Source organism: Patiria miniata, unplaced genomic scaffold (assembly GCF_015706575.1).
Source record: "Patiria miniata isolate m_02_andy unplaced genomic scaffold, ASM1570657v1 HiC_scaffold_9, whole genome shotgun sequence".
Taxonomy (NCBI): domain Eukaryota; kingdom Metazoa; phylum Echinodermata; class Asteroidea; order Valvatida; family Asterinidae; genus Patiria; species Patiria miniata.
Genome location: NW_024037076.1, coordinates 16,911,607 through 16,937,018, shown reverse-complemented (window position 1 = coordinate 16,937,018; position 25,412 = coordinate 16,911,607). Strand labels below are relative to the sequence as shown.

The following is a 25,412-nucleotide window of genomic DNA, read 5'->3' as shown; positions in this document are numbered from 1 at the left end:
AATTGGGAGTTACATTTAGCATTTCCAGTCAAGTTTTGAAATTGGTTGTTGAAAATGTTGTTTAAAACTGCCACAAATTTTATGATTTTTTTTTAGTTATTTCATTTTTATGTTTCAATTTTAGTCTGAGCTATACAATCAGGTCCTGAAAAGCTCTTAAAAACACCAAAATGGTTTTTAGCCCCCAATTTTATTGTTTCGGCCAAGTGGATTCTCTCTACAAACTTAATGAGTGTATGTCTACAGTCACCAACCATGTTACATGTGCATGTAGGGGGTACTGCACGCATGCCATCACGTATTCGAAAATAGGGAACATTTGTATTTTTAATTGGTGCAATCAGCACAGTACTGTTACTCAGTTCTAAACCTTTACAGGTACTTTACTATCTAAAGTATTTCTTGCCCGAATCTTGCAATTTCATATTTTATTGTTATGAAGTTAAAAGTTAACTTTCCAGTTGTGCAATTTTCAGTAAATATTTGATTAAACCAAAGTGTTAGTTCTATTAAAAGATATTTATGTACACGTGTATTAAGTATTTCCTGTGGCTATGCAATACTGAACTATAATGTGTAGCTCTTTGTTTTGATGATTTACAACAGACTCTAGTGCTTAGGGAACGTCTCAAAAGTCGGAATGCTTGGAACGTTCCATCGGGGAACATCATCTGTTCCAGTGCGAGACTTTTGAGACGTTGGTGGCAGCAAATGCACCGGTCCTTTTCAGTTGTTTACGTCATGTTAAAGCTAAAGCGCGCAAGCTCAATATGACACAAACAATGGAGAAAGGACTGGTGTGTTTGCTGCCACCAATAACGGTCTCAAAAGTCTCCCATTGGAAACAGACCGGGAACGCTACATGCAGGCATTTCCGTGTGGGAATGTTGGTCTACTGGTATATGGGGGTAGTACATGTATTCCAGAACACAAACGTTTGGACTTCTGAGATGCTCCTTACAAACTCCTATGATAAAGTCTCAATTGTGTGTTTCCTCACCAGGATTGTGCCAAAATTCACGTTATAAAAAAGCTGTTTACATTGTTAATTGACAAAGTTAATTGAAATGTTTTATTGTTCCATCTTGTTAAAACCGGTGCTTTCATTTTTTTAATCTTGTTAGATTTCTATTTTGTATATGAAGAATGTATTTTGAAAAAGAATAAATCAGGAAATTCACATTTGTGTTTTTTTTTTTTTTTACCAACCACACTAGTATTGACTTTGTTACATGTTACCTACATGTACACTAAAAGTGCCATTTACATTGTTAGTTGACAAAGTTAATTGAAATAATTTATTGTTCCATTTTGTTAAAACCGGTGCTTTCATTGTTTGAATCTTGTTAGATTTCTATTTTGTATATGAAGAATGTTATTTTGAAAAAGAATAAATCAGGAAATTCACATTTGTTTTGCTTTTTTTCCTTTTTACCAACCACGCTATATTGACTTTGTTGTTATATGTTACCTACACTTTTTAAAGACCTTCCAAGGTTAAATTTGTCTGTTTTTCTTATTATTCGCATTCAATTTTGAGAACATCAGGCTTCCACAAATTTCCAATATTTATTAAACACAATTATGGATTTCATACTTCACCATTCACACTTTCATTGGAAGACAAGCGAAGACAAGCACATTACATGTATATATTCATATTCAAAATGCAAAACTTTTAACACTCCTCACTGCGTTCTTAGTTTCAAAATCTGCCATTTTATTTCAAATTGAAAGCAATATATATACAAGCTCAGCAATTTTTCCAACGTGTAAAAGGAAAACAATTGTACATACTTGTAAAAACAGCTCTTGCAAGGTCATTAACATGCAGACCAGAAAAAAAGAAGAAATTTTCTTAAGAAATTTCAATTCACTCTGAAACAAAACCAATGATTTGTTTAACAATGAAACAAACTTGTTGCTAAGTATGAAGAGTCTGTCATTTGAAACTATACATGTTAGTGGTTCTTGTAATCTTAAAGAGGCATTCCCCTTGCGATTTTCTTGTCTAAAAAAAAATCAGGTTCGTGTTTTCAACTGCTTTATTTCCTAGCAATATAAAAGTTATCCATGTTTAGATGAGCCATTGAACAAAAAAAAATCCCCTGATGTTTACTTGTTCAATTATTGTTGTATTTCTTCACAAAATTTGAATTATTGGCTACCAGAAAATAAGTTGGCTCTCACAGGGCCGGTTATTTGTGCAGAAAATTAAAAAGCCCTCGTTACCTCCTTCCCAAAATTCCTTCAATACCCAATTGCAAATGTACATATACATATGTAAACAGGCATTGAAAGTTATTTGGGAGGGAGGTACCGTTAGGGTATACATACAAACATGTACATGTAAATAGAGTCTAGATGACAATTGATGATGAGGATACCAGTACCAAACACATCACAGGGGGCATACTTGATTGTTTGTCGCGAACACTCATAGATTTTCAATACACACCATCCCACTACAATTTAGAACGTTAAAGCTATAGTCCATCATTTGCAGCCATCCGAAAAGTAACTGGCGTAATTATTGTTAAAAAACAAACTTGGTTGAAAGATAGTAAGGGAACTAAACTCCCTGTGAAATTATTCTTTCTGGGAAGCTGTCATTTTGAAGTCTTAAGACGCACCGTAGGAACATTTAAATTAGTAGTTCGTTTTGTTATTCGGCGAAGTGCGCGCAAGCATTGGCACGACGCACACGCGTGCGTGGCTGCTATAATTTGTCGGATCAGGGCGAGACGTCCCGTATAGCTGCAATTCAAAACAATTCAAAACATGATTCAGTAACTTTTGATTTGAAATTTAGATCCTAGAATGCTGTTTTTCTCGGAATATACAGCTGAAGCTTAGCTGAGACTTCATCAGGTTAGTTGTTCGGTATCCTTCATTAGATTTTGAACACTTTTGTTGCTTCAAACATGTCAAACGAACAAAATGCACAAATTACAAATGATGGACTATATCTTTAAAGCACCCCAAACCTTCTGACGGTTAAATACATGAACACCACCGTACACGACATGCATACATGTACTTTGTAGCAACGGTACATTGAAAAAGGCTGCAGCCTAGGCAGTCACACAATTACAATTCAAACATGCAGTACGCAGCTGTGAATAGTACGTACATGTAACAGGGCAGGAATTAATGGATTGGTCTATTCTGGGTAAAGGTAAATTAATTTCTGTTCCTGTGCAATGAAAAAAAAAAAAATTCTGTGCGAATATTCACGGTGCAGTAATCGCGGATCTTTTCAGACTAAGACTTCCGCGATTACTACACGGACAACTGGAGGAAAGCCACAATTTCAGATGCTTTGAATTTATTACCGTGGTATTACAAAAAAAATTGTTGCCTGCTGTGATTGGGGTCCATGGGTTTTGTACACCCTCTGGTGCAAATGGCACCCGAGCGCACCCTCGGGTGTACAAAACACCATGGACCCCATTGCAACAGGCAACAATTGTATTTATAATGTATTATGTGTTGCATTTTCTGCGGGTTCATGCACAACATGCAATTTACAACATACATGCAATTTACAACATTACGGAATCCATGCATGATTAGCCTTTCACCAAGGCCATCGTGGCTTAACTTTCCTGCATTAGACAAAGCAGCCAAAAAACTATGAATAATTCAACAAAATCAAGTTGCGAAAGGCCTCGTGGCTTTGCCACTCGTGCATGCTGACTTAATCTTTGCTCCAGTCGCTTCGGGTCTTCGCAACTCTGCCGCTCTACATGTAAGTCACGATGGCCTAGGCGAAAGGCTAATGCATGATTTGTAAATATGCCACTGTGTGGCTACGTACTCAAGAACCCTCTATCTAGTGTGCAGGACATCCCATTCAAAATGCATTTGAATGTGCCACAATCCCATAGTGCATCAATAATCAAATGATGCACCACCCTAGAAAACTATACAGGGCGAGTCAAAAAAGGAAACCCAAATGCCAGGACCATTTTTGCAATGAAGTTCTGCATGTAGCACTTTCAAAATCTGGGATATGAAAGCCCAATTTATAAGCTTTCTTTTATAACATGAATATTATTCAAATCACTCATTGTACTTCTTAAGTTAGGCCACACACAAAAAATAGTTGATGCGGCGACGCAGGTTTTTTTTTTTTTTTTTTTTTTTTCCAAGCTTGTACCGGTATTGTACAGACAAGGTGGGTACTATTTTGCTTTTTTTGTGTCCTCATTATACATTGGTGTCCTCCATAATTTGCCTTGGTGCCCTTTATCATTTGCCTTGGTGCAATTTCCCCATTCCTTGGTGCTCCTTGGTACAAAAATTTGAGGAGGCGCGGCAATAGAGGTTGTAGCTTTCGTGCTTATTTGAAAAAAAAGGTTGACACGCATGATTAAAATCGACGCGCGCGCTGACCAGAGACCGAGTATTTTTTTGGGGGGGGGCCTTACAGAATTTTAAACACAAACACCATTTTGAAGTTCTGTCCATGGATCACAAAAAAAAGGTACAGTATGAAGTGTCATTCAGCAAAAAGAATTCACATACATTCCTATGTGAATTGTTTACATTTTGCTTCTGCTTCTGCTCCTATATTGTACACAATGCCCTGTTGGACTATCTCGGTACGCTGGTGAAAGAACACTTTCCTTGTTTTGTGGTCCGTGGATAGAACTTTAAAACGGTGGTTGCGTTTAAAATTCCGTAACTTGAAAATACAGGAGTGATTTGAATGATTCATGTACTAAAGGAAAGCCTATACATTATGCTTTCGTATCTTAGATTTTCATTGTGCTACATGCAGAACTTCATTTAAAACAATGGTCCTGCTGTTTAAGTTTCCTTTTTGTTTTTACTTACCCTGTATACATGTAACTCTTGGAAAAATAATCATTTCATAGGCTCCTCCACCCACACTGAAAAGATCCCAGATCGTAAGTTTGTCAAAACCTTTGATTTTTAGTTTCCCCATGCTGAATGAAGTCTCGTGCATGAAGTCAAGCGATTTTTTTGTTTTTTGGGGGTGGGGTTTTTTGGTGGAGGGGGGGGGGGGGGGGTGTGTCATTTTGGAAAGCAGGTTAGGGAAGCGTAAATACATGAACAGTCCTGTTTGCTTTGTTTTTTTCACTGAACCATGTCAGTGGAATCCTGATGTGGCTGTTCATCACCTCCTACCGGTAGCATGACTACCTGCATGGCAACATTCTCGCTGGTGTTGCACGTACCGGTATCTTGGACTTGCTGAACAGTGATCTGCACTTTGGATTCAAAGGCTTCGTTATCTTTAGAATAATCGTGTTCCTTTGGAGCGTTTTTGTCATCTTTCTCCTCTGCTACCTCTGTGTGATTCCTTACTTGCCTCCTCCGGATGGTAGACTGTGGCTTCCATGTTGCATCTTTTTCCTCCAAGTCTTCTTCCTCCTCAATTTCTTCTTCCTCATCTTCCTCTTGGTCACCACTCTCTTCGTCTTCCTCGCCTTTAGCTTCGTCACCCTCTTCCTCCGCTTCTTCATCTTCCTCACTGGTAGATCCGGGAAGTTCCTCGACTGGTACCTTCCGAGGTCGTCCCCTTTTTCTTGGCATTCCTTTCCTCCGACTCTGTCTTCCTGATGCCAGTTTTGCGGCAGACGGTGGTCTACCTCTACCTCTCGCGTGTTGAGCCTTTGCCTTGTGTTGCCACAGGAGATTCACAGTCGTGGCCCGGGCATCCTCAGCTTCTGTCAATGCTTCCCGCAACATGTAGAACAACACATCAATCTTGTCCTCTCTTTCTTGCTTGCAGGTCTTGTCAAGAAACTCCACCATGTCCTTAACCCGTGAAGTCGCTAATTTACAGGTGACATAGCGCAGTGACCTCCTCTTGCGAGGTGCTGATGGCTTCCGCTGAACCTCTTGATGTTCCTCCTTCTCCTCCTTCTCCTCCTCTTCTTCCTCCTCACTGGAATTGGAACTGTCATTTCTGTCATTGTAAGGGCAGTCCTTCTCATGCCCATTGATCTCAAAGGGGTTGAGCTTCGCCTCGCATCCTTTGCTGGCAAACGAGCAAGGGGCATCCAGGAGCATATACAGATGATTCAGCTGCTCGGATGCATCTGACAGCTCCACAATCACCTCCTCACATTTGGGGCAGACGTTGCCAAAATTTAGCCAGTCGCTGATGCAAGCCTCACAGAAGATGTGCTTACACTCTGTGCTGACTGGTTTCAAGGGCAGTCGTTTGCAAAGAGAGCATGTCAGGAACGCGTAGGCAAAGTTCTTCTGATTGAAGCGGTTGATGTCGATGCTCTGTCTTGCCTTCTCCCCCTTGATGTTGCGTGCTTTGAATCGGCGAATCATGTTCAGGTAGACATATTTAGTAAAGCCATCTTGTTCAGGCTCATCGATCATTTCCTCTGAGTCAGCAACCAGAGTCTCATCAGCAATAGCTCCCTGGATAGCTTGCAGGAGAACATTAGCTCTAACAGTGTCCTGTTCTGATAACTCATCAGAGTTCCCTTTCTTGGAGCCCGTGCCATCTTCGGTGTCCTTCTCTCCCTCACTATGGGCAATGGATTGGTCATTGTCATGTCTTGCTATCTTGGCCTGTGATGCAGAATCCCCAGTGTCAATGGACAATTTTCTCTTGGGAAGCAAGCCCGATGCCCGGTCGCAGACAAAGCACATGTCACTGTGCTTATAAAATGTGTACAATTCGGGTAACGGTGGTTTCTTTGACTTGGGGGACTTCTTGAGGTACTGCTGCAGGACCAGGCGGCATTTCTGGCAAACCATCTGGGGGTGGACCGCAGGGTCATCCTCGCTGAGGTAGATGCCATACAGCAACTCCAGCAATTCGGCGTAGTTGTCCAAGCAGTACTGAAGCTTCTCTCCTGCCTGGCCACAGACACGACACAATGTCCACAGCTTGAAGATGTGCCTCTCCTCCGCTTCAATTTTGTTGAAGTCCATTTCTGCCTGAGGCCGCTGGCGCTAACGCTCTGTAGACCAAACACAACCATACATTGTATTTAATTTGATTGATTTTTTATTTACTTTAAAGGGAAAATACAACATTTGCATACATCAAAAAATAAAACTACCAAATCATTTTGAAATACCTTGCTGGACTGTTAGTGAATGACAGTGTAAAGCATCCTGTAAAATCATGGCACCTGGTATACTGTCATTTTCAAGAAAAGTGGTATTTTTGTATCAATTTCCAACGCTAGTCGGCCAACCAGCGTTGGAAAAAACTGGGTTTTTTTCAAAGACTGGCCCCAATTGACCATCGCACTTGTTTGCAATCGATTACACACCTATGAACGGGTACAAGCCAGCTAGACTGGTTCCCTGACCTTACAATTCCCCAATGTATGTAAACTGCTCTGTTTCTTCTTATATGGAGTCAGGGAACCAGACTACAGGAAAACGATTGTTTTTCTTGGTTTTTATAGCATTTTTGAACCCAAAACCTCAATAAAGTCAGTATTTAACTATATTTGCTATATATTTCCAACCCCCCAATTCCTTCCATTTCTGAAAATTACAGCAAAAGCAAATGATGTATATATATTCCCTTTAAACACAAATTATTAAAAGACAACTTTTTCTACCAGGTACTTACGGTACTTGCTTCACCAAGTACTACGTCAGAGACGTACATTTGTAAAGTCAATCACAATTCATCAAGTTCTAAAGTTATTTGAAAAATAAAATTATTCAAACTGAGACAGAGGCGTTCCTTTGTTACATACTGTACAACCCTTTGTCAGTTGTGATACAGTTCTGTTTTCTCGAAAATTGTAACATCAACTGAGTTGAAACTTCAACAGGTTAGGTTTAGAACAGTCTTCTTTGGATTTTGAGTGGTGTTACTATTGGAAACGAACAAAATGCATGATGATCCTACATCCTTTAAGCTATTCTCTCTATCCAATTTTCACACTGAAAAAAAAAATGGATTTTGTTTTTGAATCTTTGGTACATTTTCATGTTTGTACAATGCTTTGATAGCCTTTAAATATTAAAGTTTTATGTTGGATTTATTTGCACTTTAAAAGTGCAAATAAATACCCACCTCACTCCTCCAAAATCCTCCTGGCGGTTTTGGAGGATTCTAGAGGATTGAGGATGAATGGTGATTGAATCAAATGAGGATTCTGGAGGATTGAGGATGAATGGTGATTGAAGCACATGAGGATTTTGGAGGATTGAGGATGAATGGTGAATGAAGCACAAGAGGATTTTGGATGATTGATTTTGTTTTTGAATTTTTGGTACATTTTCATGTTCATACAAAGCTTTGATAGCCTTTAAATATTAAAGTTTTATGGTGGATTTATTTAATAATTAATAAATAGCAGGCAGTCATAAAGTAAAACTGTCTGATGATTTTGAAGGATTTGGTGTTGGTTATCCTTCATTTAAACACGAGTGCAAAGTTTTGGGATGAGGAGGATTTTGGAGGATTGAGGATGAATGCATTTTGAGGCAGGACTGTATGACAATTTTGAAAAATTTAGGCGGAGTTGAAAAATTTTGGAGGATTTTGGAGGATTGAGGATGGTTGTAAGCAACAAGGGCCTAGGGGGTTAGGGTTAAAGCTTTTTGAAGCATGTTAAGAGGTACATGTAGCCTACACGCACACAATGTACGGTGCTCCCAAAATTGTACAAGCAGTTTTTACATCAAAATAAAACATTCAGAATGGAGAATTCATTACAAATAAGTAAGTAAAAAAATACAGCCTTTTCTCATCCCTGCTCGCATCCTCTTTTTAGTCCTTTTGGACACAATATAGCAAGATGAGAAAACGGAAGAATCCATCCTATTCCTAAGGACGTGACGTTTACACGTTTAACATGTTTAAACAGAAAGAAATCTACATCTGTTAACAGATTTTCCACACCGTTCAATCGTAACCCATAACCGATCTTCCTTTAAGTTATGAACAAACATTGCACAAATAATTAACCAATTTAATTTACAAAACCTCTAAACACCACAGTTACTTGATTACATTCAGAGTGCACAGGTCTACCTTTTTACTTTATGACTGCCTGCTATTTATTAATTATTAATTTTGATTTTTCATGCCAATCACTCCAGTTTGCAGACATACCCGGTACAGTGTAATGTGGGCAGGTACGTAACGTATCAGCATTTGGGAAATAGCAAACATTTAAACAGTTTATAAAATAGTTGCTAAATGTTTAGAAAATTAAACACAAAGTCACATCCTTCATCCATACTTCACGTTGGAAAATCCACCATCTTGGAACAAGAAAGGGAAAAAATACTGCAAGTGAGACTTGCGCAATTCCCCCTGGCATGTTGGCAGTTTTTATAAAGCCAGTTTCCTTAACCAAAATGGAAGATTTCTATTGTTTTAGCAATAGCGACCTTGACCTTTGACCTGTCGGCCCCAAAATCAATCTAGGCTTGATAAGATGACCAAGAGCAACCCCACAAACCAAATTTGAAGTTCCTAAGTAAAGTATTTCTCAAGCATTCGTGCTGACAATATTTCTATTGTTTTAGCAGTAATTCAAATTTATTATAATGACCTTGACCTTTGACATGTCAGCCCCAAAAGCATCATGCTTCTTAAAACTATCAAGAACAATCCACAAACCAAATTTTAAGTTCCGAAGTAAAGTATTTCTCAAGTAACCACGTTGACAAGATTTCTATTGTTTTAGCAATATCGTGACCTTGACCTTTGGGCTGTCAGCCCTTAAAGCAATAGGCTTCTTAAGACTACCAAGAACAACCCACAAACCAAAATGTACCTGAAAATGTAGAACTTTATTAAGTTTTGATTTTTTACATTTAGACTTTGTTTGTAGTTTATTTAAGCTTCGAAGCACATGCACTCACCCTCTTTAAAGCGATAGAAAATTAGTCCTCCTTTTTCAGACGTTAAGGCCTATATTTCGTGTTATTTCCCTGGGGGTTCATTTGCACACGTTAGCGTATCTAAATTCCAACACGAAATTACACGAAAAAAAAAACGTCTGAAAAAGGGGGGACTAATTTTCTATCGCGCTAAAAATTCAAGGGTAATCCTTATCTTTAGGACACCTCTATTTTTACGAGTTCTGTTCAAAACTGACTTTTGCAGATGACCGTCCAGTACCAAAGTGACTTTTGCAGGCTGAAGCACTCTTTTTTCTTCAGATAAACTCATGGTAGTTGTAATTTTGAAAGCACTTTTAAAGAAACTGTGACTTTCCTACCGTATTTTGCAGTTTGCCATCTTGGTTTTTTAATATATTTTCTGTTTGTCATCGTCGTCTTTAACCCCTCATTAATCAAAGTCCTGCCCTCTTTCTACAAAATTAGGTTTAGTGATATTCAAGAAAGTGTCACTGCCAACTGTTCAAATGTGTCAAGAAATATCAGAATGTCACTTTTGAGTGTCATTAGTCAGCTGTTTTGGTGAGTCTTTTAAGTTATATAGGAACGGGGTCCTAAACATAAGGATTACCAATTAAAGAGGGTGAGTGCATGTGCTTCTATTTTTTTCTAAGCATAAATAAACTACAAAAAAAGTCTAGGATTAGATTCCCATTATCTGGCCATCACTTTTCACCCTGTCATGCCTGTGCACAAACCCTATGGGACTGTTTATACTCAATACAATTTCAAAATTTGTCGCTGCCAATTTTGACTTTTTAGGACATATTATCACTTTCTGATGGATGATAGGTCATTTAAGGGAAAAATAAGGGTAATCCTTATCTTTAGGACACCTCTATTTTTACGAGTTCTGTTCAAAACTGACTTTTGCAGGTGACTGGCCAGTACCGAAGTGACTTTTGCAGGCTAAAGCAGTCTTTTTTCCTCAGATAAACTCATGTTAGTTGTCATTTTGAAAGCACTTTCAAAGAAAATGTGACTTTTCTGCCTTTTTTTGCAGTTTGCCATCTTGCTTTTTAAATATATTTTCTGTTTGTCATCGTTGTTTTTAACCCCTCATAAATCAAAGCCCTGCCCTCTTTTTACAAAATTAAACCTGCTGATATTCAAGAAGGTGTCATTGCCAACTGTTCAAATGTGTCAAGAAACATCAGAATGACACTTTTGAGTGTCATTTAGCACGTCAGCTGTTTTGGTGAGTCTTTTAACCTTATAGGAACGGGGTCCTAAAAGTAAGGATTACCAAAATAAGTGATGGCCAGAATCAGGGTGACCGTAAGGTCATGACTAAATTCTGCTAAATGCACTTCGAAAATCTGTCAGATTGATCGAAAATCTGCCAAATTCCCCAGAATTACTCGAAATACACTATAAACACTTTAAATCACATGCGGATGTTGTAATACACTGCCTTGATTAATGTTCAAATTACATTATAAACAATCTATTGCCTATAAAGATAATATGAAATTGCGAAAATTTCAGGCAAAACGCGGTTGCGTCACAACGAAATCCGGTTTCCATGTGAACCTCAGCAGTCAGCACCTAGACCAGGCAACCTGTCTTATTTTGCAAGGATTTGTTTGAAAAGATTGAAGCTTTTGAATCTTTCCAAAGTGTAAATGTAATTGTGAAAATAAAAACTTGACAAAGTTCTAGCTACATTTTCGGGTAGGCCTATGACCTTTATTTACGGAGGTAGTCCAGTAAATTGGCCACATTTATGGGGCTAGCTAGGCCTAGGGAGCATTAAAAAATGCGCGCAAATGATATCTCATTTTTTTTCACTGAAATGACTCAAGGAAGTCTACCCCAAGGCCAAGCGAAACGATCCGTCTCGATGCGTCAACAAAAAACTAAATAACTCAAGGTTTTTCAGCTGCTTTTTGGTCGAATGCTTGATGAAAATTAGTCCAGTAATTTCTATACATATTATACTCACTTTTGGTGGTATGTGATGTGCTCACAATAAAGGATTTTCGGGGAAATGAGAGAAAAGATAGGTCAACAAAAATATCCTCTGGACAAAGAATGGCGGATAACGGCTCTTCTGGTGTCAAAGGTCAATGTAAATTGTTCGATTTTGAACAACAGAGGGCGGTATGCGGCTTCGGCCGCGCCGAATGCGATAATCTTTCTAGGCGTGCAACCCTGCAAAAAATAAATCCCATAGACACTAGTGCTAAACGCGCATACTTCAAAATTCTTTTAAAAATACTCAGAACTCTCACAGGTATTCAAGCTGCACAGAAAAATGATGATCAATGTGTCATCTTTCATTTTCTTTTCATTTTTTGGTGGGTTGACCATTGGCTTTTCGAGATATTCTCACCCACAGAAGACGACCCCTATTTTCCCCAAAGCGGAAAAGTAGCCCTCTTGAAAAACGATCCCTCCACAACATGGCAAAATAGCGCCACTTTCGAGCCCAATAGCATCCACAATGCTCAGAATTGGAAGCCCCAAGTCCGGGCCAGAGGTTCATTACCATATCTCTCCAATTCTCCAATGTTATGGTACTCAAAACACTCTAATATAGAAAATTTGGGGTATAACTTTTATTCATGAGCTCGGCGGGCGGACGGATTTATGGCCTACTTACAGGCGTGCACCCCTAGAGCTACCTACATGTAGCTTGCTCTTCAATGTACATAACTGAAAACGCTTTTTAATATTTATGTAATCTGATAATCAAAGACATATCTACGGGGTAGTTCAAAACCAAGGGCGATAAAAATGCATACTTCTTTTGTCATTGCTAATTTCTTTTGGGGATGTCATTGTGGAGTCGGGGTTGGAGAGGGTCATTTCTTTATACTGATGTGGGGGCGCGGGCTGGGTCGGACGGAACCTCCTGATATGACACGGCAACTTTTGCTTGTTACTTCATACCGATTCAATTATCAAGAACATGTATATGATTAATTGCTTGATCTATTGATTGATTGATTGAGTGAGTGAGTGATCGGTTGGTTGATTGATTGACTGATTGATTACTTTATCGGGGAGGCGGGGAAGGGAAGTGATAACAAAATCATAAATGATCGATTTGTGCAGCAAATGTTGACACAACTTGCTACAAGTTGAGATAGGTACATGCACACCAACAATAACTGCCACAGAACTTCAAAATAATTTGTTGTAAACATCCACTTGAAATTGTCTTTAATACAGTGTACAGGGGATTTACAAGTAGCCTAATCCTGGTATTGGATCATTAATTGGATATTACATGACATTTTGAAGGAAAACAACTAAATGTTTTCTAAAAAATACATCAAGCAAAATTTAAAAAAAAGGAAATTTATGAAAACTATGCACAATTGCCCATAGAGGGAGTGTTCATTTCTCATGTAGATACAAGTATGCAAAGATTTTCATTCAATTTCTCATTTTGTTTTAACATAAAGCACCTCTTTATGTAAAATACATTTTTTTTAAATAACTGAAGTGGTTGTAAGTTGTAACATACACAAATTGTATACAATTTGAGAATAAAATAGGTCAGGGTTTTACATGTTCATGTGAAAAGCCACGTAATTGTACAATCTGAAAATAGCTTAAAAAAAAAGCTATTTCAAAGAAAAAATTGTTTTTCTCAACACTTTTAGGTCTCCAGTTAACACCATATTTCATGAGTGAATGAAAGATAAAATGTTATGAAAAGGCATACATGTATATTTTACATATCGGTCAGAGTGCGTTCGGATGTTTCTAATTCTCAACAAAACTTTAATACACAAATTCTCAGGCACGTATTTATAAACACACTTGTAAACTTGGGGGTTCAAAAATTATACCTAGTACAGTAACATACAGCTACACAAGTGGAAAAAAATCTGTTAGTTGAACATTTGTACATTTTTACGACTCATTCTAGTTTGCCTATGCTTGCACAATGAGATGCAGAGCCAAAATGTTGGTTAAAAAAAATTAGGAACACAATAAAAAACGATTATTTGCCCAATTATTAGAGAACAAGTTAAACATGTCAGCTATCATTAATAGTGTTTTTTTTTACTGGGGTATTGTTTTATTTGTTTTTGGCATCTTGTTAATAAAATTAAGATGACAAAATTGAATTTCAATTATATCTACCACCCTCGGAATGCCTAACTTGACAATACAGTTATCTCTTAGACATGCAATAATGTGGATGCACAAATGAGGAACTATCATGACATCATCACAGCTTTCCAGAGAAAACATTAAAAAGACGACAAAAGGAAAAAAAGGCCAACAACCAATAAAATCTAACTACACATACGAGAAGTAACCGGCATTAGGATACAACCAAACTCTGAAGGTGGTAGGGAAGAATGAAAAACAAAACAAAAATAACGTTTAAAACCAAACCTTAAATTTAACTTTAATTATCAGCACCCATTCTTGTTTTTGTTTTTTACCTATGTTACAAAGCATATCAACTGTGAAGTATTCACATTGATTTTTCTGACCTACTGGTTGTAACTGGACAGTAATGTAATAACTTGCAGCCAAAGAATTTCAAACCTATTTAATTTTTTTTAAGTGTATTGGTTTTTCTGTTTCACATTAAATATTGGCAAAATAATTGTTCATTTTTGTGTAGTTATGTACAGAATTGATGAAGCAATGATAAACGTTAACTAAGCCAACAAACTTGTTTGCATTCAATTATAGCAGAATATTTGCTACTCTAAGGTTTAAACTATTCCAAACAAGGATGAGTTACGAAGACAGCACAAGGCGAAATATTTCCTCATCTTTCAGATTCGGAATAAACAAGAAAGCTTTTTTTTTGTATAGCATAATTTTTTGGTGATATACACCTAAAGGCCATGTCCATAATGGTTGCCTAGAGCTAAAATGTATGGTTGCGTATATATAGACACGGAGCACAAGTACATGTACCCCTGAATGGTTACAAAGAGCGACTTTTGAGGGACCACTAGGAGAAACTCTTGAACACACATTCTTGACGTACGCCTGGCGTTCAAGTGAAAGGAAAAATAAAATAAGCCATGCGAAGTATGCAAACAGTGTGTCTCTCCCAATGTGGTTCTTGAAAGTGGTCTCAAACTGCCTTAGATTGTTCATGCATAGATCAGTCAATTGTCATCATGTGCCAACATATGGTAGCTGCAACCAGCCAAGGCGCGGAAATAGCTCTAGACAAGAGATCGGACATGGCCTTACACTGGCAAACCCTGTTTCAGCAGATACAAGGGAAAGAACTGCATAAAATGGAGGGGAGGCCAAAACCGTTACAAGGCTATGAATACCCAGACTACCAGTCCTTTTTATGCTCATCCATGCTGACCCCTCCCGGTCCCAACGCCACAACCAGAAGCAAACCCCCGATGACCGAGAAGGTCTGGAAGAAGTCGTACTTGAGGAAGTCGCGCATGGGGCGGTAGCTGGGGATGTGCCACCAGGCGTTGTAGTAGAAGTTGATCACCGTCAGCCACAGCACGAGTACCAGCGCACACAGCTTGGTCTTGAAGCCAACAGCCACCAGGATGATGAGAGCGGAACCGATGAGGTTCTGCGCCATCTGGACGAAGGACATCTCGAAGCGGAGCAGGGTCATGAACATGAGGACTAGGAGTATCCTGCCGCTGAGCTGCATGTAGGTCTTGGGCTTGTTCTGACCCATGGTGGGGACGCCGGCAAACAGGCTCTTGCCTTCGGTGCGGGACTCAGCCAGGAGGAGGATGATACCACCTGACAAAGCCAGGTTTCTGATTAACAAAAAAGGAAACAAAGGAAATCACAGTAAAGAGCAAGTTTAAGCTAAAGCTATTGCTAGCCATAGTTCCACCATCTTTGCTCAAACCTATATGTATGTTAGTCAACCATACATACATGCAGCTTGACTAGTCTTGTTGGCTATTCAGGATCAGCCTGCAGAGGTCAGTTGCACAGCTTGATACAATCAAGACAATGGCCACACAGTTCACAATGCACAGCAGGGTGTCAGGATCAAACATTTTTGTGATGAGGTTTTACAAACATTTGACTGGAGTCGTTTTCGAATTGGTTTAGTGCGCAGGCATAAAGCCAAGTCACAAATCACCTACTAGTCAATCAATGGTCCTTGATTGAAGCTCTGTCATGTTAACTCTAAGCTCAGGGTATTTTTATAGCTAGAAATCCTGAATGCAGTGGAGTGCCGTGGCCTCGTGGTCTGGGGCATTGAATTTGTGGTCTGCGGGTAATTCTGCAGGTTGTGGGTTTGAGTCCAGCCTGGGGTTGTGGTGCGTGTGCTCTTGGGCAAGGCACTTTGTCACTCATTGCTTCTCCCCACCCATGAGAAAATGGGTACCTGTGAGGGTAGAGATGGTTATTGTGATTGAATTAGCTTCCTTGCGCCTGACCAGCATCAAGCTGTATACCCCCAAGGGAGCTGAGATGGTATTGGAATGTTTAATTGGCCCAAGGATCAGGGGTAATAATAATGTAAAGCTCTTTGATCTTAGTTAAAAGTGCTATAGATATAAAAAACCTGTTATTATTTATTTTTTCCCCCCGAATATTCCAACCGGCAAAAAAGCTATTCGAATATTTGATTGATAATTGAGTATTCAAATATTCGGTATATTCGTGACAGCCCTACGAGATTGAACCCGGGTCAGAGAGGTGGAAGGTGAGGAAAATACCACTCTGCCAACCTGATTCAACTTTGATGGAAGCATGGCTGTTTTTGTTGCATGGGCAGTCCATGTTAATATATCCTATCAAGGTGACCTGCAATGCACTCTAAGAAATGCCAAACCATCCTGTGATAAGCAAATGAGGGCCCCATGTTATCATCTGACACACATTCCACTTTGCTCCACTCTGCAGTCACTTCAGGTCTCCCCTGATAAGCTTTTACAATCACTCCCTGGGGAGGGTATTTGCATGACTGTGATGACTGGAAGACAGTGCACTCTGAATGTGAGGGTGAATGCCTTTGTATTGTGCTTGAAGGACCCTGGATATTAGGTACATTTTTTTATCACTGTTTTGCATGTAACGTGAAATAATCAAGTTAACCACCAGGGAAACTAACTAGATTATAATAATTTAAAAAGTGAAAGCAAAGACATTGACTGGCGCGGGTTTGAGCCTGTAACCTCCGGAATACCGTGTCGGTGCTCTACCGACTGGACTAAAGCAGGGAACTGTCCAGCTCTTTGCTGGGTCTCTATTTTTTGTCTTTGTTCAAGGCCGCTACCATTGGACGGGAATGGGGAACCGCCAGCATAGGGCTGGATAGCCCAGTTGGTAAAGTACCAGTACGGTATCCCGGAGGTTGCAGGTTCCAACCCCACTCCAGTCAATGTCTTTGTTCAACTTTTACATAATATGCAATTGTAATATGAATCTGTAAGATGAAAAAAAAGTTCATGTGAATGTCTGCCGAGGGTAAAACAATGATGACACTAAAAACATTTGGACTGGAGATCACCTTCTTGGACAAAAAGGTCAAAGGTACAATTGAGTGCCAGGTTTCAGGCTATAACCTGAATTTAGGCTTGTCCATGTTTTGGAAAAGCAATTTCAAGTTTTCCATCCCTTCACAGGCCCAAAAAAATAAATCCTTGTGTGCACGCAGAGAGAGAGAAACTTGTGCAAGCAATGCTCCATGGCAATCATCGAGCTAGCTCCATATCCGAATGTATGAATTGTAAGTTCAAATTAGACGTGTGGTATATTGCAATGTGTTTAATAGTGTATTGCAAACATTTCGTGCATTTGGCCGTCTTTTTCACTTGTGAAATTGTTCAGGCCCTGGAGCAACAAATCCTTGGCATCCCTGGTTACAGTACATACCTCATCAGGAACTTCAGGTCCCATAAAATACTGTAAGCAACGGTCTGCAAAGAAAAGTGAAGTGAACAAAAATAACAGTAAAATGGGTGAGTTATTGCAGTCATTGGTCTAGCATTGCTGCCACTTATTGCAACTGTAATGAATCAAATTCTTAGTGATGCTGGATCTGGGAAAACAAGTGACTGTTCGATGCCACAGGATGACACTATGACCATCCAATCTCTAGTTTTACATTCAATTGTGGCATTACATAAACAGGGATCGACCTTAACTTTTTTTCCGCTGGCTAGTCGGGCTACTGTAACAGACTCTTAACTAGCCCGCGGGCATTTTCACTAGCCTGCATGTTTTTCTTTTATAGAGTGTCTCATAAACAACAACATGCATACATGTAAAATGGGTATCCCAAGACATTTTTCCGTGTTTTATTTATAATTTAACCCTTAACAGTTAATAAAATTAGACACAAATTGATACAGGTTTCCTTTCTGAATTTAATGATTTATTTCTTCCTGTCCTTTCATCTTTGCTATAGCCCAACAATTTTTGACTCGCCAACCGGGCTACTTAAGGAATAGTTTGACTAGCCCGCCGCTGTTTTGACTAGCATTTGGCTAGCGAGCTACCGCTAAAGTCGAACCCTGCGTAAAATGAAAAAGGAGAGTAAAGGAAAGTAAGTATATGTTTTGTTTCGATACGAACAGAGTGTATTTTGGATGTATAGGTTGAAGCAGTGCAGATCCTGCGAAAAGGTCGAGATTTTACTGATGTCTGTATGTAATTTACATACACATATATCCACAAACTTGAAATTGAACTACTCTATATTTGAGAGCTGAGGACGAAAAACAGTTGACAAGGTATACGGTTCACGCTGCCATCAACTATGGGGACCGGTAGCTATCTCGCGTTTAGGCATTTTGGTTGGATAACATTTGCGCATGCATGCGTAACAGCGAAGATCTACTTTTAGAGACGACACGTTCTCAAGCAAATATAAAATGCCAGTTGAGCACATGTATGTGAGCCCTTAGCATGGACTAATAATGGATTTAAGACCAAATGACGTCACGCTTTGTTTAAATGTGTGCTTTCCTAAGAGAGAGCGTACGTCCCACCTAGGTGGGACGCGCTCTCAAAAGGAAAGCGCACATGCAAACTAAGTGTGACGTCAATTAGGTCTTGGGTCTATTGTGAGCACAAGCTACTGTAGTCACATTTATACTGAAGATGTTTTGTGTTATGTGTGCCTGCTAGTGCAACCACTGTAAAACGATGGCATGATTGCCTCTGCATACACCCAAGCCATAAGAATCTCTGAAGAAAATACCACAATCCATGGAGTCACCTGGATCAAATAGTCCAAACCCTGATCCTAGGCAAGAGACCGAGAGAGTACCCAAGGATCATTGCATTGTGAGAATATCGATGCTAATTGCTAATTGGCATGCACGGGGATTTGCATGTTAATTCAACATGGCAGCACCAAGTCCGTGTGTTCAAAATCAGAATCGATGCGAAGGGACTAGGAACTAGTCTATTGACAAGGTGACCTTTGACCCACCTGCAAAGCAATGATGGCAAACAGGAGACCGCATGCAACTGGTACTTTGAGCCTGCTTAGCACCATCACACAGCCAGTCAGCTGCCCAACCAGGTTGATCAACACAAATAAGGTACTGCGGAAAATAATACCAATAATCGATATCAGAATAATGCCCAACCAGACTGTTCAATACAAAAAAAAGACACTGTAAATAAACCAGCAATCATTAATTTAAAAAGGACTTCTTTTTACATGTACTTCTATTTGTATGTATACATGTAGAAAGTTTGATACATTCATTACGTTGTCTTTATCTCTTCTTGGGTTATTGTGCACAGCATTTGCAAAGTACTGTGGGACAGCAAAAGGAGCAATATCTGTTTTTATATAATGCCTAAATAAATCCCCGTCATTTGATATATGCGTCGTGTATCACGTCATTGTATTAAATCGTCCCAACGCACGGCGCGGGTGCATGGAAAATAAGTTCAATTGCATGGTCACACTTTTGGAGGATCTGACCAACAAGGGCGGATCCAGAAAAAAATTTTGGTCCCCCCAAAAAGTGGGATAAATTTTTGTGGATTCTAGATGCTCTGTGGTGCAATCTGAGGGCATTTCTGACCACTTTAACCAATGTTTTTTTGAGGAAAAGATGGTGGTGTACTCATTGCCTGCCTTTATTGCGATGTCACATTAAAAAAAAAAAAAATTGGTTTCTTTTGGGGGGGGGGGGGCCATGGCCCACTTTGGCCCCCCCCCCCCCCCCCCCCCCCCCCCCCCGAATCCGCCCTTGCTGACCAATCAGATGACAAGGATTTATTCAGGTGTTGTATAAAATGGAAAATGAATGCTTCATAAAATTCTCCATTTGTGCAATGGAAAGAATGATTTCATTCGGTGACAGATGGAATATAAGCATGTATAGCATTCCATCTGTCATCTCATGAAATTATTGCACTCATAAACATTCATTAATTGTATTCTATTTCCTTCCAACAATATTTGTTGAGCTTTTATGCAAAATCATCCAAGTGGCATTCATGATAGCCCTAGAGAGTTATGTACTTTTAATACCCAAGTACAAAATTCAGTCTTTCAGACCTCAAATAAAAGCACAACTTTTTTATTCTGCATCTGGATAGGGTAGGTAGGTAGGGAAATTGTGTGTGTGTGTACAATCATATAGAGACGTCTGCGTGTAGTCAAGGGTAAAAGGTAGAAATTGATGGTTTTGGGTGTTTTTTTCTCATTCTTCCCATACAATTTTTTTTTGGCTGTCAGAATAGGGTAGGTAGGGAAACCGGAAGCAGAAATATATTTTTTTTATGGCCCCACCAGGCATACGGTGGCAATGCGTTCGAAGAGATCCCGCCCGTGGTCCCTCCCAACTATCTCTTTGTAACCACTGAATGGACACTTGTACAAGGTGCCCGTAATTTTTTTTTGGAGATATGGGCAATTCCACGGTTACTCACGTTACATTTTTGATGTACTTTTGAGTTTCCTTGGGCTGTAAATTACCTTACTGAAAAGGTTTAATATTAAACTGTTATCCCCATGGTAGATAGAGTAGACCTAGACCTACCTAAGCACCAAAGATAACATCCAGAAAAATGTGTTATATATGATAAAACAAGATGCACCTAATTGGTTACTCACGTTACAAAAATGTAATGTGAGTAACCAGGGAATTGCCCATATGCTACCTGATAATTGTGCCACAGCCCCATGTCTGGGCTATGTAATCTCGCTGTTCACCCCACTGGAACCACATACGAATGCCATCCTCCAGGAAAGTGCTGATGAGACATAGTCTGGCTACATGGGGCAAGACGTGCTTGCTGCGTCTTAGTACCTGCGACAACAAAACAGCCATCAGAAAATGATTTACTAATAAATCATTGTAAGATGAACCCAGTGACCCCTAGAATGGCCGTGTTGGGGGTGTGTTATGTCCATCACATAGAGCTATATTAAATTACTAGAGCGCTAACTTCGTGTACAAAGTAATGCCTGCTGGGCGCATCCATGTTTTTGCACAAACCTATGGAGACCTAGAAATTTTGTACGGCTTTTGTACAGCTATTTGCATATTTGCGTTTGTATTCCATACCGGTGCGTTATCGAAGCCAATGCGCCCAAAACCGAAATACATGATCAGCAAATGAGCGTGTCATTTTGCTCTACGCAAACAGCGCAACACGTGCGCGTATTCGATTTTTTTGAACCGTCATGACGCGCTTAAGTTATTTGCGTGTGTTCTATTTGCGCGTTGCATGTAGAGTACACTTTCAAAATTCAATCCATCTAATTTCATTATGTTCTGCAAACACGCACAGAAATTCAAAATGTCTGCGCCCAGGACGGCTTCAAAGCATCTCCGCGCACAGAATGGCGAGTTAGCGCTCTAGTAATTTAATATAGCTCTATGGTCCATTACCACTGTGATGTGGGAGGGGGGGGGGGGGTAATCTATGAAATCTCCCCTCGCACAGCAAGGGTCTATGATATGCAAGCTGATTGGGCGATTAAATATAAACGCCAAACGAGACGGGCGCCTCGACCTCGAGATTCTGAGTTGGCACCTTCTATCGGGTCTTCGGTAAGACGACAACCAGTATCACAAAAGCATGGCAGCCAAAGTGACCAATCAACAGCTTCATCCACATTTCTGATGAAAATGAGGTCACAATGTCTAAAGTCGAGTCAGTCGACTCCAATTGGCTGGTGTGCGGGGCCGCACAAAATTTGCATTGCTCACATTATATCATGTCACACTTAGGTTATTCAATTCTGGTAAACACCGCACGCATGAGAGCGTACTTCAGACCTAAGAAAGAATGATTTTTGCACGACAGGCAACAGCCGTCGATCACTTTGGCAAAGTTGACACATATACTCAGTGGAAAGTGCAAGTATCATGACCCTTGACCTCAAGCAGATTACAGGAGCATGGACGATGTCGTATTTGATTGTGGCTGAAAGCCGTCCGAATTCTGCCCGGAATTATAGGTTAAATGGCCGAATAACTAAAAACCCAACCATTTGCCAACAAAAAGATCAGATTTCGCCGTCAAAACGACCACAGAATTACTATAAAATACGCCATGTGAGATACAAGTAGATAAGAGATCGATGATTTAGATTGAGGTACCACAGTTTACTGACGATCGGGATGAAAAGTGAAATTCACCATTTATCGGCGAGGGCTCTGCCATGAATACCGCGCGTGGACGCCATTCTCAAAATGGCGTTGGGTTTCCTAAGTTTGGTGGAGTTTTTTTTCATTATTCATTACTTCTCATCATGGAAAAATGCACCCCTTTACTCAAGTACACACTACCTGCCATCGCAGTCTATCCAATTGGCGCCCTCTTTTATTCAACGCTGTCCATTCGCGTTTCTGCAATAGTGTGGTGCCGTCCTCACCGTGCAGCTCACGTTAGTAATGCACTGTCAAGATTCTAGGCTTGCGACCGTCGTTAAAAGTGTACATTTTGCGAAACACTTGGACCCCGTAACTCGAATGGAACCTTTTCGCTTGGGAGTAATTTGCATCGGGTTTCACCGTTTTTGCAAAATAATGAAATTTGGGAATAATGAAATGACATGCGGGCACTGACGAGAAACTAGTAATCTACTTTCATTGACCCGCCTTAGTACATGTTGTAGTACTATTAACCCTAACTCCCTAGCGTCTTTTAATAGGAACTGGACCAAGTCCATCAAAATCCACCAATCACTGTGTGTCCAATACAAAACTGTACATGGCATAATGGAATACACCACTGATGCACGTACTGGTTGACATTCATCAACCACCCAAGTCCATCATACTCCATCAATATTTAGTCATGCCAGGTCTTCTGGACCAAGTCCCCCAAAAATCCACCAAAATGGGGGGGCCGGGGGGGGGGGATGGATTTTGATGGAGTTGGGGTGGTAAAGGTTAAAGACTTGAGTTTCAACTTAAAAAAATTAACTTGACAATGACATTCATTTAAACATGTCCAATATTTCAAGTGATTTTCATTTATTTTTACCAACTTTTCTACCATTTCAACTTACCCACTGCACTGCTCACGAATCCTGAACTGAAGTAAAAAGGCGTATGGTTAAAGGAAACATCAGGAAAGACAGAAAGTTTAGAAACAAAGCAAAGTTGTATTGATTTTTCCCAAACTTTTCATGTTATTAATTAGTACAGAAAGGTTGATGTCAAATTTCACTTTCAACTTAGTAACTTAGTACAGTACAGCTATACAGTGAACGCTTGAACCTTCTTTTTTTGTCCCAAAAATGACATCTTAGCTCTTAATTCTCATTACCTGATCAGCTATATCTTCTGCTTTCCCAATCAATTCATTTCTAGAGGCCATTTTCCTGTAATGACCACAGGAAAACCACTTTTTTGAGACCGCTGCGATTAACTCAGTCGGCTTTTTTTCGCCCAAATACCGGAAGGGCCATGCACAACATACAGTTTAGTTGTACACAGTGCATGCAGTGTGCGAAACACACATTGTACACGCGTTAATGCTTGTCGCTGGTTCTTGTACACCGGTCTTAATGTTTACAAGGAATTGGGCGGGAGCCAGTCATTTCTCAGCCCGCGCGATGCCACGTCTGCTTTGCGAGCGCCCTCCATTGGTGAAAGTTACAAAAGACTTTTGATTTTTTCGGCATTGTGAAAAAGTTTTAATAAAATAAGTATCAGAAAAGAAAAGAAAGCAATACGGATTATTTTTTTGGTGGCGCTCTTTATGTTGTTGGCATCCGTCAATCGCGGCCACGTCGAACGTAGGTGGTTCCTCATCAGTACATTTTCTTGCGGCCGATTAGCCCTATCCTGAGTAGTCAAGTGGCTCAGATCCAATTTTTGACAAGATCCGATGACAGTCCCAAAGCACCAAGCTTGGCAGATAGATTCTTATAGCCCTAGAGAAGACATTTAGAAGGGGTGACACCTGAAATTATTTTGGGAGGGGTGCCTAATTTGCATAAATCGTATATATAGTTGCCGAGTAATATTTATTTCAATATTTTGCATATTTTTAAAATTATATTTACTGTGAGCAAGAATGGGTGGGTAGGCATAATTACATTCACTGTGTGGACTTCCGAACAAAAGAGGTCCACATAAACCAGGTAGAGGCGACGTTGTGTGGACGTGGGCAAGTCCACACAGTGTTTCTCCCTTTCTGGGAAACAGGTATTTTTGGGTTAGGTTTATCTGTGGCAAAATCTTTGGCAAAATGAAAAGAAACACGGTGTTTTCACAGACAGTAAAATGATTTTGTTTCAGAGGTTTTTCTTAAAAACCAAGGGAATGTCCACACTTGGTATGTAACGTTATTATGTACGTGTTCATCTTTTCAAACTGTGGACGAAACATACCAGAGAACAAAAGAGAACAATATCGTCCACGATTCCCAGCATACGTCCGCGATTGGGGTCGTGTAGAAAACCTATGCGAGTCTTCCTAAAAAGTTGGAGTGAGGGACAATAGCTAGGATGTCAACGATCGACGATGAACACACGTTTGCGTACGTTGATCTCGTCATCCAGGGACGGAGGTCAACATGCAGTCAGCAAAAGTTAGCCAAATTCGCTCGTCCTCAGCGTACAATCAATGGGTGGCCAGTCACAAAATCTTCGATGGAAACGCAGGTTTACTAATCATTTCGGTCACGTGTATCAGTATATACGTATATAGTGTAAGTGCTGACCGGAGTTACGGTTAAACAAATTTCCTCCGATGAGAATTCAAGAATTAAGGTGACTTGATAAAAATACAGTGTAAGTGCAAACAAAAGTAGAGGACTAATAGGGCCTCTGATTTGAATGTTTTGACCATTGGAGATATTATCACTTTTGGGTTATTGGGGGCGCTGTTTTCATTTCACGAACTCTCAAGTCCGCGTACGGTACGGTCTTCCATTTCAAAGATGGGGGACGTATAATCTTGAGCACCCCCCAAGAGGTTGTCACTTTTTATTATTATTTTTTTTTGGGGGGGGGATTTTTTTTCTAGTCCCACGATTTTGCCTTGGTGATATGTATGTGGCCTATTTTCGAGGGGTGTAAGTGGCGCCACCAACGTTAACATAGTTCGCCCCCCGAAAAAAAATCAGGTGTCACCCCTTCTAAATATCTTCTGTAAGGCTGAAACAATCTATCT

General features: G+C 39.9%; 2 protein-coding genes across 2 annotated transcripts; both read right to left on the bottom strand.

The window, feature by feature from the left end:
* Nucleotides 1–5,100: 5,100 nt before the first annotated feature.
* On the bottom strand, nucleotides 5,101–11,948 carry LOC119720727 (E3 ubiquitin-protein ligase RNF146-like). The gene is made up of 2 exons (XM_038190544.1): nucleotides 11,825–11,948; nucleotides 5,101–6,959 (listed from the first exon to the last, which is right to left on the bottom strand). Exon 2 carries the CDS (start codon nucleotides 6,928–6,930, stop codon nucleotides 5,107–5,109), a length of 1,824 nt encoding a protein of 607 aa, XP_038046472.1. The 5' UTR covers nucleotides 6,931–6,959; nucleotides 11,825–11,948; the 3' UTR covers nucleotides 5,101–5,106.
* A 1,069-nt stretch (nucleotides 11,949–13,017) lies between these two features.
* Nucleotides 13,018–23,802, bottom strand: LOC119720497 (surfeit locus protein 4-like). The gene is made up of 5 exons (XM_038190181.1): nucleotides 23,560–23,802; nucleotides 20,938–21,086; nucleotides 19,247–19,361; nucleotides 17,683–17,726; nucleotides 13,018–15,605 (listed from the first exon to the last, which is right to left on the bottom strand). The coding sequence occupies exons 1-5, from the start codon at nucleotides 23,608–23,610 to the stop codon at nucleotides 15,152–15,154; spliced, it is 813 nt and encodes a 270-aa protein (XP_038046109.1). The 5' UTR covers nucleotides 23,611–23,802; the 3' UTR covers nucleotides 13,018–15,151.
* Nucleotides 23,803–25,412: the final 1,610 nt, after the last annotated feature.

What these genes read in the sequence shown, in the direction of transcription:
- LOC119720497 (XM_038190181.1), bottom strand. Translation starts at nt 23,610, where the DNA reads ATGGCCTCTAGAAATGAATTGATTGGGAAAGCAGAAGATATAGCTGAT. An exon ending in CAGAAGATATAGCTGATCAG is followed by an intron (nt 21,087 to 23,559) that starts GTAATGAGAATT and finishes TTGTTGTCGCAG; the next exon opens with GTACTAAGACGCAGCAAGCA. An exon ending in GACCTGAAGTTCCTGATGAG is followed by an intron (nt 15,606 to 17,682) that starts GTATGTACTGTA and finishes TTTGTTAATCAG; the next exon opens with AAACCTGGCTTTGTCAGGTG.
- LOC119720727 (XM_038190544.1), bottom strand. Translation starts at nt 6,930, where the DNA reads ATGGACTTCAACAAAATTGAAGCGGAGGAGAGGCACATCTTCAAGCTG.